The sequence below is a fragment of the Octopus bimaculoides genome, chromosome 14 (genome assembly GCF_046866305.1).
Source record: "Octopus bimaculoides isolate indiv1 chromosome 14, ASM4686630v1, whole genome shotgun sequence".
In the NCBI taxonomy this organism is placed as follows: Eukaryota; Metazoa; Mollusca; class Cephalopoda; order Octopoda; family Octopodidae; genus Octopus; species Octopus bimaculoides.
Genome location: NC_142941.1, coordinates 48,095,553 through 48,110,357, shown reverse-complemented (window position 1 = coordinate 48,110,357; position 14,805 = coordinate 48,095,553). Strand labels below are relative to the sequence as shown.

The following is a 14,805-nucleotide window of genomic DNA, read 5'->3' as shown; positions in this document are numbered from 1 at the left end:
AAATGGCTCGTGTTTTAAGTATGTGCTATACACACAGACACACAGGATATATATATATATATATATATATATATATATATATATATATATATATATATATATATATATATATATATATATATATATATATATATATTGTTGTATTTTGGGACGATCATTTTTTTTCTTGCCGAATAAACACACGCACTGTATATTTGTTCTTCCCTCGTTTATTACTGTTCTTATTTTGACTCATGTCCATTGTCCAGAAATCTTTCGTCATACATCTGTGACCTCTTTCCGCGCGCCCCCCCCCCCCCACACACAGTATGTGTCCTGTGAATAGGGTATGTGCTGTGTTCAATAGTGTATGTGTTGTGCTGTATGAAAGAGTCTTGTATAAAATGTGTCCTGTGCCGAGCTGGACCGAGTTTGTCCAATATAAAGTTGATTGTCCAGTGTGATTTGCATATTTTTTCTCATATTTTCTAAATGAAGCCTGGAGGGCTCCAAATAATGTCGAAGGTGTTCTATTTGAAAGCCTCATTTTCTGATAATTTCAAGATCCTTACATGTTGAGGGATCCTGTGCCTCATTCTTGAAAACGTTTTGGTCAAAAGGGACCGGTATACCTATTACTAGACTGGAGTAAACACTTTTTGTTTCACACTCTTTTTTTTCTTTTCTTTTTTGACCGACCAATCTACTTCGACCTCCGTGTTCCTAACACGGATAAGAATTCCCCAGATCCTTCTGCTCGTGTTGTTGTCATGTGTTTGCCGGATGCTTGTGCTTCTCATTGCCACCATCCAGTTGGCAACGCTGCATCATTGCTCAGTGAACAAGCTGCTAACTCAGTCTGGTTTCTGAATATAGCCAGGGTTGGCAAGGTCTGCTCAGCCACGAATGATGTGCTTAACCGTTTCGTTGAATTGGTGGCATAGTTTTATTATTATACTTTTCTAGGTATTGTGCAGCTGAAATAAAAATTTCTGTTTCTATTCGTTTAAGCCATTGATGCCCTTCCGCCTCGCATACTTCCACCCTGCCGAGTTTTGTGACATTTTCGTAATGAAATGACTTTCTCTTTTTCCTTCTTGTATTTTGTAATTCCGTTTTGTCTTTTCTATCAATATTTTCTGTTCGGTTTTATTTAAACAGTTTTCTTCTACCAAAGTAGATTCCAGTTTCTGCTTTATTTCTTTATTACTCTTTACTCTTTTACTTGTTTCAGTCATTTGACTGTGGCCATACTGGAGCACCGCCTTTAGTCAAGCAAATCGACCCTAGGACTTATTCTTTGTAAGCCTAGTACTTATTCTATCGGTCTCTTTTGCCGAACCGCTAAGTTACGAGGACGTAAACACACCAGCACCGGTTGTCAAGCGATGTTGGGAGGACAAACACAGACGCACAAACATATACACACACAAATACATATATATATATACATATATACGACGGGCTTCTTTCAGTTTCCGTCTACCAAATCCACTCACAAGGCTTTGGTCGGCCCGAGGATATAGTAGAAGACACTTGCCTAAGATGCCACGCAGTGGGACTGAACCCGGAGCCATGTGGTTCGTAAGCAAGCTACTTACCACACAGCCACTCCAACGCCCATTGCGAAATTTTTTTATTTTTTAATTTTCTTTCCCCAGTTTCTTTATTGCACAAAACAAAGTTCTCCTTTCTTTCGAAAGATTCCTTTACTCTCTCTGTTCTTATCTTCTGATAATTTTCTATTTTGTGTCAGATCTAGTTGTTAGTCTGTGCGCATGCGCAAACGTGTGTAAGATCCTTTATGTTTATCTTTTATTTGTTTCCGTCATTAGAATGCGGCCATGCTGGAGCAACGCCTTGAAGAATTTTTTAGACAAATGAATTGATCCCAGTACTTTTTTTAAGTCGGGTACTTATTCTATCGGTCTATTTTGCCGAACGGTTAAGTTACGGAGACGTAAACACACCAACACCGATTGTCAAGTGGTGATGGGGGACAAAAACACAGACTCAGTGACACGTGTATGTATGTGCATATATATATATATATATATATATATATATATATATATATATATATATATATATATATATATATATATATATATATATATATATATATACTACGGGCTTCTTTCAGTTTCTGTATTTAGAATCCATCACAAGGCTTTGTTCAGCCTGATGGCGTAATAGAAGAGACCCTCTCAATGTGCCATGCAGTAGGACTGAAACCCGAACCATGCTGTTGGGAAGGAAGTTTTTTTGTTTCTTTTGTTTACCACACAGTCACGCCTTTTGTGTCTATAAAAGAGTAAAAACTTCCTTCGGTCATGACTGACCATGGGATTGAACCTAGAAAGTTAACTTCCGAGGTACAAGTCTGGATAAGATTGTTTTTTGGAAGACCAGCAGTCGCCCATGCATACCAGCCTCCCCTCTCCAGTCTACTGATGTTATCCAAGGGAAAGGCAAAGGGGCCGATACAGCTTGGCACCAATGACGTTGCAGCTCATTTCCACAGCTGAGTTAACTGGAGCAATGTGAAAAAAAGGGTCTTTCTCAAGAACACAACCTCATGATTGTGAGCCCGACACTCTAACTACTGAACCATGCGACTTCATGTGTCTATACCAACTTTGTAACGGTAACTTCAGAACGTTGTGATTTGATTGCTTCTTATAAATAAGTAAATATATTTGTCACATACCAGTTATAAATATAAGAAATAGAGATAAATAAATAAATAAATAAATCCAGATAAAGGGTACGGAGACAGACAACTTAAAAAGCGAACCCATAGACACATACAAACATTCAGAATAACTTCACAAACTGCCGCGCGCGCGTGTGAGTGCACATCCGTATTAACTTACGCCATGCCAAAGATATTTCCTCTTCGTAGTCGCTCGACATGCCAGAAATAGCAGCCAATTCTCCATCCACTCCCATCCTACTTAACACACGCGACACACGAATCGCAGATTCGTTTATATTTGAGAACGAAATGAAATGTTTACCGCTGAAACGCCTTCAACACTGGGTCTGATGACATGGGTTCGGCCTTGAGCTAAAAGTCAACAACAATAACAATATGCGTATCAAACATTGTAATATATGCGTATCAAACATTGTAAACAACCATCCAATATGCCACAATAACCATCTCGGGGGGGGGGGGCACTGATGATGCAAGTACGGTGTGGGCAACTTGCTGTCTGACCTTATCTCTTTTAACTTTTAAACTCTGTCTAATTAGGATTTTTTCTTTAAATCTTAAACCTTTCTTTACCCTGTGTGTATATATGTATATAATTTTATATTTATATATTAACAAAACAGATTTACACACAGTAGAAAGACACAGAAAATTAGGGGAAGGGGTATGGCATTACAAGTCTGACAGCTGTTTCTGGGAGCTCGGAATTACGTAATAATGTTGGCCATATGTAGCCAACCTAATAGAAAAGATCTTCGTTTAGGACCAGTCTAGGAATCCCACAGATGCATGATCTTCCTGAACACCAAAAGCAAGCGTTGTCTTTAGCTGTCGTCCTGCGGGTCCCAGCCCCTCTCGCTCTGCGGCCATGCTGGGGCACCGCCTTCAAGTATTATTAATCGAATGAACCGACTGCAGTACATTTTTCAAAGCCTAATATTTATTCTATCGGTCTTTTTTTACCGAACAGCTAAGCTACGGGAACGTAAGCAAAGCAACACCTGTTATCAAACGGTGATGGGAGACAAACACACACACGGGTATATATAAATATACATACACACGCATATATATATACGTGTGTGTACGTGTGTATATATATATATATATATATATATATATATATATATATACACACATACACACTCACTCATATCGAACAGCATGAATGAATGCTCAGCACCGCATTGGTCGATAAATATTCTTTATTTGATTGTTAACAAGGTTATCAATGGTTTTCTGTAAAGAGGAATTTCTTGATGATTATCAAACCAGCCACTTTGGAACGTTGGTACTCGTCTTCACCTTCGATCAAAATCGGAACGAGAGCTAACGTTTCCACGTGGCATGCTCAATAATTGTTAAGATATTCCTGTTTTTACATGAAACCATTGGTAATCTTGTTAACTCACAGATAAAATATATATGCCCAATACTTATTTTATTTTTGTATTAATTCAATATAGTGACCACTTCTCTGCAGTACTTCTTTTTACCGGCAATGGTGGTTTGATTTTCGTGTTTCATAAAGACTTTGACGTCACAGTCAACTAAATAAATTTAAGATCCATTAATTTATTTAAATTGATAACTAATTCAATAACTACAATTACTTATTATATAACTATCACTTAGTTGAGAAGGCTTTCGTGTAAATTATAGAAGCTACTGTAGGGAACGTGAAATGTTTGAAATGACTATGAGACCATTTCTTTTCTCCCATATTTATTCTTAATATGTTCCGGGAGATTCGGACGGGAATATGCTAATCGCTGTTGTGTTTCGTTACCGGAGAACAACTTCTCCTTTAAGACAATGAATGTTCATGACATACTCGATTCATTAGCGCTAGGACTCTAGGATGACCGGATATCAGCACAAACCAGAAAATAGTGTGTTCGTTGAAGTTAAAAACAAGGCCATCAGGTTATGTTTATTTTCGCCAAATCGTCGTTAATTAATTTCGTGTGTATTTAATCTTGAAGCAGATTCGAACTGCTTCTCCTTTGTCCCATCATTTCTCTCTCACTTCATCGACATTCGTTTAATTACTTTTACTTGAGATGAGTTGAAATAATCCGAGAGTTTCGAACGAAGACGGCAAACATCATTGTTGAGAAACTATGACAATCATATTAAGATTAAGAGAATCATATGAGTTAATCCAGAAGCCATTTTCTTATTACTCTGTCTATGTTGTTTAAGTATTTGCGTTTCTCATTAATGTAATTCCATACAATTTTGTTCTTCAATTCTTTCACTAAACTATAGTGCCTTGGTGACTGTGGCGTAAAGACTTTACAAGAGATTAACTTGCCCGCCATCTTAAGGTCTTATAACAGAATGGTTTGAAATGAGGGATTAATACCATCGGTAAATTTTCCTAACATGCCAAAAGTGTCTGATGAAGGCTGGAGGGTATATCAGCCCAAACGTTGTCAATGCCAAAAGTGATTCATTTCTTATTTCTGGTCTATGTTTGGTGCAAAGATACAGAAGATTGCTTGTTAGACAAAAACTGATGGCTTATTTAGAATCAGCATCCCGAAATTCTTTCAAATCGCCATCATTTTATAGGGAACAAAACAAAAGGAAACTGTTACATAAAACAAGGAGGAGAGGGATGGAAAGGAGGGGATGGAAAGGAGTGGGTGAAGGTCTAATTCTTGACACAGTGGCCTTCATTGACCTATTTTAAGGAAGTAAAATAAAATGTGGAGTGGAAAATTTTGGATTTTCACTTATGTCTGAACAATAACTGTAACCTTGAACCCCTCCGACCCAACACTAATCTGAACCCTATCCCCAACCCTCGCAATTATAATCCTTATTCTCACATATTTGTTAATTCTATATTTTCCATTAAAAGCCAAGTCTTAAGACACCACCTCTTTCCTCTCCCTCTGCCTCCTCCTTTTATTTTCTCTCATTTCCGACAATTGAAAACAGAGACATTTTGATATGTTACTTTCTAACACATCAGCCTCATATAATTCTCCATTGAACTTTTTAATTGAAATGTTCAGTTGACGTAAAGATCTTCTTTTTCCTGCGAGTGTGCTGCGTTGAATACTCGTGCAAATTGAGGCCAAAATTAAATATGATTATTGGCTTTAAATTCTAGCACAAGGCCTGCAATTTTGGGGTTAGGACCAAGTCGATTACATCGACCTCCACTGCTCAACTTACTTTATCGATCTCGAAAGGATGAAAGGCAAAGTCGACTTCGGCAGAATTTGAACTCAGAACGTAAAGACAGATGAAATGCCGTTAAGCATTTCGTCCGGCGCGGTGATAACTCTGCCATCACATCACCTTTGATAACTACGTGTTTGTTCCTTCTCGAGCCATGCCTGGCTCATAAGGGCCGGTTTCCCGGTTTCATTGGCGTATAGGTTCCCGCACCTGGACGGGACGCCAGTCCGTCTCAGGTGAGATGCAAGAGGAAAGAGTGAGAGAAAGTTGTGGCGAAAGAGTCAGCAGAAGTTCGCCATTACCTTCTACTGGAGCCGCGTGGAGCTTAGGTATTTCGCTTATAAACACACACATTGCCCGGTCTGAGATTCGAACCCGCAATCCTTCGACCGTGAGTCTGCTGCTCTAGACACTAGGCTATGTGCCTCCACCTTCATAACTATAATAATTATAATTACGGGATTATTTTAGGTAACTAAACATTCATTTTCTTTTCTGTGCCGGTTGCAAAATGTGTGGGAGCGCGCAGATGCGCACTACCCTGAGAAAACGGAGCCCACATATCGTGTTATTTTCCCGCCTTTTATTTCCCAACCATGTTGAGGGCCTCTGGCGAAGCCGTAAACAAATCTACGACTTTGTTCCTCGGCTATTTAATGCTGTTTGAGGTAGAAAGTACAGGAAAGAAATAATCACAATTGTTCTAAAACATTACAATCGGGAATAATTGAGAAAGCGAATGGTTTTTGAGTAAGGCACAGTTTGTTGTCACTCCAGTTTCTATTCCTGATAGTTTCAATGTGGATTCGTCTGTGAAAGCAGCTGTCAAACTGACAAGTACTACCTCACCCCACCCAAATGTTCAGGAACAGTGTTTGGCCATCTCCTATTTTACTAATGAGGAGATAAACTAGAGTTTACATCGATAGTCTTCCTTCTGCAAGGCTCAGATTTATCAAAATTATTAATATAAAAAGAAACCGTCTCATACGCAGCAACTTATTCACCCCTTTTCAATCATCACGGACCCCGTCAAGAAGGCTGGTTCACAAGATGAGAAATAAGATGAGTTAATGCCATTTAGAAATGCATGAACGTCTCAGAACTACATAATTTATGTCAGAAGGGTTGATATCACGTTAATAAGATAAATTTTCTGGTCACGAAAGACTATGGCATTGTTGACTGGCAAGATTAATATGTTCGCCCCGGTTATCACGAGTGTACGTGAAGGAGAATAAATGATTTCTTTATCAGACACAAGAGAAAAAAAGATCATGGAGGGTGGGGATGGTAGAATTGGTGAAGCACCGTTGTAAATGCCTCCAACTAATTAAAAATTTTCATTTTGAGTTGGAATACGGTCGCAGTTGATTTTTACGTTTTGTCTAATGGCGGAGATCGACAAACCGAGGACTGTGGTCAACCAAATTTATTTTAAGACCTGACTGAAAACTCCATGATTTGAAAGCAATGATTAGCTTTAGTAGAGATCTGATTGGTTGCGGAGAATAGTCTTTCCAAGAAGTTAATTTGGCTAACATCTTTAAATAGTCTTGTAGACATTTCAAGTTTAACTGTATGGAGGCGTTTGAATCGAAGAATTTCTGCCATTTTTCTTGATATGTCAAAGATAGAGTATTTCGCAATTCTTCTGTGTTGTCATATTTGGAATCAGAAACTCTTCCATTTATCCCCATCGAACCGTCTTCATGTCAAAACAAAAACAAAGAAAAAGAAAAACGGTAAAATTGTTGGTAGTGCTAGTGTTTGTCGCAGTAATTATGGTAATGATTATGATGGTGGTGGTGGTGTTGGTGAATTGATGACGATAATGATTATTTATCTTTCAGCCAAAACCTGGCGTGAGGAAAGGACCAGATGCTATGAGAAAACATGGTTTAATCGAGAAGCTGAAGGAACGAGGTACGCCATTATTCGTATCTTTGTTTGTTTCATTTATTGACGTTGAAAGACGACGACGACGACTCGACAAGATGACGGACAGATTATTGCGATGGTTAGTTTAATTCCACTTGGATCAGCATTGATCTCTCGATAGAATCAATACCATTTGAAGTATTATATCGATATAATCAACTATAACCCCTACCCGCATAAGAACGGCCATTAAATGAAGACCCACGAGAGGCAAAACTAACGAAAACAACTTATTCAATATTTCCCAAGGATTGGTCAATAACTTGATTGTGGAATTCTGTAGACGGAAACTGAACGGAAGCCCGGACCACTGAGCTCAACACATTTTTTTTCATTCTCTCTTTGTTTATTTCCTCTTATTCCTTTTTGTCGAAGAGCGTAGGCTCGAAACGTAAAAGACTTTTCCATTTTTCCTGAGCGTTCAACCAGTACTCCTGCTAATTGTTCCAACACCCGTCTCCATCTTTTGTTTTTCTATAAATTTCAACTATCTATCTATCTATCTATCTATCTATCTATCTATCTATCTATCTATCTATCTATCTACACACACACACATATGTAAAAATCAAAATTTTTGTGAAGGATTATAAACTTTCTATGATAAAAATTGTTGCACATTATATTAGCACCGACATACAAAAATTTAGCACATTAGATATACGTAAATACATATGCAATACGACAAAAAGTTAATAAATGAGAATAATGAATATAAATTAAACGGATATAATTTCATTTTGTCTTTGTCGTGCTGTATATGTGTAAAGTATAGTGTGTAGTTTTATATGCATCTAATGCAGTAAATGTATATATATTTACAGGAATGCAAGAATGTGGCAATTGTTATCATAAAAAAACTTGTAATTTTTCACAAAACTTTTTGATGTTTAAATTCTTTTACAATTCTGTGACAAGGAATTGATGTCAGTCTCAGAGACGACAGATCAGTTCAGAAAATCGAGACAGGCGACTTCGTAATTGAAACTGACGGTGATGAATTGTAGATTGATGTTGACAGTGGTGAGGGAGAAGCTCGAGAGAGAGAGAGAGAGAGGGGGGGGAGAGCAGACAAGAGAAGTGAGGTGAGGAAGATGTGTTATTGCATTCGTTTACAGCTGTTTCATCTCAAAGATCAATAAATCAGCCGATAATACCAAAAGTATTACGTCATAAATAAAATGGAGGTTTGCTAACTCAGGCAGGATTTAGTCTCTCCATAATGGTTTTTTTTCTTTTGCTTATTCGACCTATGACAGATTTTGTTGGGCATATCAAACGTACAGAGCGATTAAAGGAGAGGTTGGGCTTATGGTCCACGAGGTAAATTCTAGGTGATTTAAATGTAAGAGCATCGTTCCTATCATCGAGATTTAGAGGCGTAAGTCGAATAAGCAAAACCATTATAGATAGAATTAATACTGTCCTAGTTAGCAATTTTCCACTCTGCTTATGATCCAATCCTTCTAATATTATTGAATGGTTTAAACGAATGTAATAAACATCTACCCTCTCACCTCGCTTCTCTCACCTCGATTCCATTTATATAGATTCTTCCCATCAGTGTATCTGTTGGATTTTCAGAACGACGCGAAGGTTCATAATAGCCTCAACCACGGTCATTCATGTTAGCCACGCACTTGGTGGAGAGCTTGATGTAAGATCTGCTTGATTCTTCAAATTGATATATACATGCATATGTGTGTGGTGGGGTGTGCAGATAGATGGACATATATATGTATATATACATATATATATATATATATATATATATATATATATATATATATATATATATATATATATATATATATATATATATATATATATATATATATATATATATATATATATATATATATATATATATTCATATATATATACACCTACACACACATGTGTCTGCTTATCGATGTTTGTGTACCCTGGCATAACGTAATATATTGAACAGCATACCTTTTCATCAAGGGGTAGCTTAGCCGTTCGACAAATAGAGAAGAAGGCGCTGTCCCCAACCTAAATCCACTCCAATGATTGAAATAAATAAAATATATATAACAATAATATACTGCCATTAAATATTCATCTTTTGCATTGTATGAGGCCGAGTGTGTATATTGCGTATATATGTTATAGTGTTCATTGGAGATTTGATCACCTGCAACAAACCACAATCTCGTCAATTATGTAGCAGGGACAGACAGTCAACGATTAATTCGTCAAAGGCTCAAATGCCCCATATGGTTATCGTACAGTCAAGAAGGCTTTAGAGATCGAATTTAACTTTTGTGAATATTTATAGACGTTTTTTATTTGTATTTTATTAATTTTTGTCAATTGCAGTTGAGGAAGTCTATGATTTGGGCAACTTGACCTTTCCTGACGTTGGACATGATCCTCCGATAAAAAATATGAAAAATCCCAAAGCCGTTGGAACGTACAACAAAATCGTATGTCTGCCTACGTCATATTTTCAGTTTCTCCCCCTTCCTCTCTTTCTCCCTCCCTCTCTTTCTTTATCTCTCTCCCTCTTTTCTCTATAGCTCTGTGTGTGTTTGTGTGTTATTGAGAATTATATAGAATCCATAATTGTATGCTACAGTGTATATGATAAGACAACAAATGAAATCCAAATTAAATGTGAACTGCGAGTGAGGTCAATTTGATGGTACCGTAGGAGGCATTCGGTCATTGCTGACCACTGTGCGACTAATTTCGAAATATGATGTCTATATCGTCGGTTCGGCCTATGATCACTTGAAAAACCGTCCAGGAGTATCTTGAAGCGAGAGAAATTGTTAAACATGACCAACAGAACCCTCTGACTATTGAAGAACTTCTTCGCTCTTCCAAAATTCCTCCTCTCCGTTTCACAGCGAGCCATACTATTTCTAATCATAATTTCTCTTCGAACTTGTAGCATAGAATTCATCTGCCATGTCGTTTCCAGCGCGGCCGATTGGCTGCAAGTGAAAACTCTTGTGAGGCTCTGTAACCTGTTTCTGTTCAACGCCCAACGTAACATTGTCTTTCCTCCATCGACTTCAGCCGTGCACTTATCACGTGGTTTTCTGTAAACAATCGTGTGTCGGAGACGACGTGAGGTGTCTTGTTTCGTGAAGGCCTCATTCTTCTCCGAATACCACCAGCATCGCCTTGCCTCCTCCCGAAATGCCGTGCAACCAAACAATGTCTCAGTAATTCCACCCCGCCCCTTCGTCAAGCGGTACTTTTCTCGCCGATATGTGCACACGAGTCAAAGTTATTCGACACCCCATCCTTGCATGCGTGAACCACATAGATACCGTTGTGAATCTACTGTGGACGAGTTCGAACTACACGTAATCTATTGTTGTCACAGTGGAGGAGGTTTCACTCGTCACACTAGAATGAACAATGTCACCGAAAGAAGCCAGTTCCTCGTTCCAGACCGTTGGATCTCTGGTCCTCCCTCCTTCTTCATTTCCGAATATGTTCCTTTACAATCGTTTACGAGGAACATTAATGACACCAATCTCACTGTTATCCGGTGGAAGCACCTTTGAAGACCATGCTCTTTGTCCTTTCTTCTAGATACAGCAAACGACGAAAGAACGCACAGTCAAAAGCGCGCGCGCGCGCAACTTAATTTGTACTGCAACAAATTACCAGTTTTTAGAACTCCATGAATATTCCCAAATAATTGTTTTGCTAATGAAACGTGCTTCAGACGATGTAACTAAATGTTTTATAAAAATCTCTCTCTTCCTCACTCCCCACTCCCCCTCTGTCTCCCCACCCCTCTCTCTCCCCACTCCCCCTCTCTCTCCTCACTCCCCCTCTCTCTCCCCACTCCCCCTCTCTCTCCCCACTCCCCTCTCTCTCCCCACTCCCCTCTCTCTCCCCACTCCCCCTCTCTCCCCACTCCCCTCTCCCCCCATTCCCCCTCTCCCCCTCTCCCCCTCCATGCTCATTAACAATCTTTCGGGCGTGAAACTGAATTAATACAGTCAGCAGAAGAAACATTTGCATGCAGGTACAGACTTCTTTGTTCGTAAACTTATTGTCGTGGCAAAAACATTTGCAAACTTATCCCATTGACGACACACACAGCAAGCACGCATGCGTGTTTGTGTGCGTGCGTGCGTGGGAAGATTAAGTTAGGTGGTGGCTATCAAATATTTGATGGTGGCAAGTTACTTTTCATTAAATCTCCTCAAGACGGAGAGAGAAAGATATGGCAATATGATAGTGGCAGATTGGATTTCTTCTTGAAGATCAAATGTGTGAATCTGAATAATGTAGGATAATTGGGTTAATATCGTGCAGAAGATAAAGGTGACCTTACAGAATATTGTGATATACTGTGAGGCAGAATAGCCTTATCAAGAGTCATTCATTGGCTACGATTTCTGTGTACTAAAACATTAATAAGGGTGACGGTTGGCTGGTATGCATGGTCTTCCATAAAAAAAAAAATCTTGCCCGGATTTAAGCCTCGGAGGGTAACTTTCTAGGTTCAAACCATTCATAGCCGAACGGGCTCTTGAACCTTTCTAAACATTAATAAAAATAATAAGGAACTAATGAGAAGCCCCTACACTGCACAGGGTCCAACAGCTTGAAATAGCAATGTGTTCTCACTCAGATAATTCCTTGCCATCTTATTGGACAATGTCCATTCGATCTTTTGTTTGTTGTAGCTGCAACACCATGTTTGATATATAACTCTTGATATTTAAGTGGTTGGTCACGAATGGAAAGCCTTTGATCACAGCTCTGCTCGATCAGGTGGACCTAAGGATAAACAACAAAAATAAAACATTAATTGCCATAATTAGACAACGATGGAATCTTTAGCACAGATACCGTCGTAATGAAAGGATAAGCACATTAGACGATGTAGTCCTAGGTGTACGTGGAATGGTCTCGGTTGTAACACTTCCATCATAAGTCTGCTGGTCAATGCTGATCTTACAATCACGCCTCGGTTACCAAAGATTTACTTTATGGAACAAGCATGCTTCTTTATGTGTGTATAGGATCTTATATGGGGGCAGGGATGATACTTCGAGTCCCTGGCAGGGCAGAATATCGAACCAACACACGCCTGCGCGCGCCACACACACACACACACACACACACACACACACACACACACACACACACACACACACACACAATATATATATATATATATATATATATATATATATATATATATATATATATATATACACACAATAAGGAAATAAGTTATATAGATAGCTACTTTATACAGCTCAATCAATTAGCGCTCTGCTAGAGCTTCAGGAATATAGAATTAAGGAGGAGAGAAAACAAATTCAAAGGTTGATGTATATATTCATTGAATCCATGATAACGAAATTCTCTGTGGGATACAATATACATACATAGATACATTCATCTATATGGTATATAAAACTTCTAAGAATTTATATATATATATATATATATATAAAGGGATTAAAATCCGAGCTGTGTCCTCATGTGACACTTTTGCGAATCCCTGCTTTCAGTTGTAAGTAGGACAAAACTATCCGTACAAGCTGCAATTCATGTTCAAGTATATTCGTCGCAAGACATATATGTATATATATATATGCAAATAATATGTGACAATTATTCGGTAGCATATACTTACATATCTAGACATACTCATATATATTTAAATGATAAACTTCTGGAAAGTTTTGCAGATTTTTACAGTTTCACTGATGGATCGGATCTGAAGTCCTCGAATCAGCTTTCTCCTTTCTGGTTTTGAGAAGCCTAATTTCTCAAGATTGGTATTTAGTCAATGTGTTACATATCCCAGGGCCCCAATAATTACAGGTATAAACCTGAACTTGTATGCACGTATGTATGTATGTGTGTATGTGATGGATGTATGTATGTACGTATGTATGTATATATGGCGTACATAGATTGTCTAAAAGTAACGTAGTAACTTCTATGATTTCAGCTTTCTGATAAAGTATCAGAGGAACGCAGAAAGGGACACAATGTGATAGTGTTGGGTGGAGATCATAGTCTCGGGATTGGTTCTGTGCACGGCCAGATAGAAGCTGAAAAGGAAAAGCCTGTACTACTATGGATAGATGCACACAGCGATATTAATACGCCGAAGACATCGCCTTCTGGTAATGCCCATGGAATGCCAGTCGCCTATCTGATTGAAGAAATGAGAAACCAATTGCCCGAGATTCAGCAATTCAATTGGGTGAATCACTCGTAAGTTGTCCGTTCATGACCATTCAACGATAACAGGAGCATAATTTCAAAATTATTTTAGCTATCTATCTATCTATCTATCTATCTATCTATCTATCTATCGATCTATCTGTCTGTCTGTCTGTCTGTCTGTCTGTCTGTCTGTCTGTCTGTCTGTCTGTCTGTTTGTCTGTCTGTCTGTCTGTCTGTCTGTTTGTCTGTCTGTCTGTCTGTTTATCTAAACTCTATTTGCTTCTCTCTGTTTGTCTCTTTCTCTCTCTTTCTCAATACACATACACATATACATATATCGTATGATAGATCTAAAAAGATTTCGAAACTTGTATTACATTAAAATCTTGGGAAATCATTATTCTATTTGACGGGTTATTGTAGATTTAAAAAACCTGCCCTGTGTCCCTTTGACACTCACAGAGGAGTTAGTGCTTCAACAGAAATAAGATTTCATAAGGTTTTATATCTTAGAGCAACTTAAAACCAAATTTCCTTGTATCATTGGAGAGTTATATGATAGCGATGGTCTTTCAGGTTTAAATATTTGCATTTAGTTCCGCCCAAAATATAGATAGAATTAGAAAAGTATTGCACCCGTTCTTTAAATATCTTCTTTATGTATAAATTTAAAACTTCATCTGAAAATCATTTAGGTTTTAGACGTGACTAAAAATGCTTTCTTTTTTTTATGCCAAATGAGATTTTGTTTCATTTGGGATAAAACTCAAGGAACAGTTCAGAGA

The 14,805-nt window shown here is 38.1% G+C and overlaps 1 protein-coding gene across 1 annotated transcript in view; it reads left to right on the top strand.

Moving 5' to 3' along the window:
- LOC106878005 (arginase-1-like) overlaps window positions 1-14,805 on the top strand; it is a 33,928-nt gene that overhangs the window by 1,059 nt on the left and 18,064 nt on the right. Inside the window, exons 2-4 of the mRNA XM_089362856.1 lie at window positions 7,747-7,819; window positions 10,178-10,284; window positions 13,800-14,068. Coding sequence (XP_089218982.1) covers window positions 7,747-7,819; window positions 10,178-10,284; window positions 13,800-14,068 — 449 coding nt within the window. The remainder of the gene's footprint in view (window positions 1-7,746; window positions 7,820-10,177; window positions 10,285-13,799; window positions 14,069-14,805) is intronic.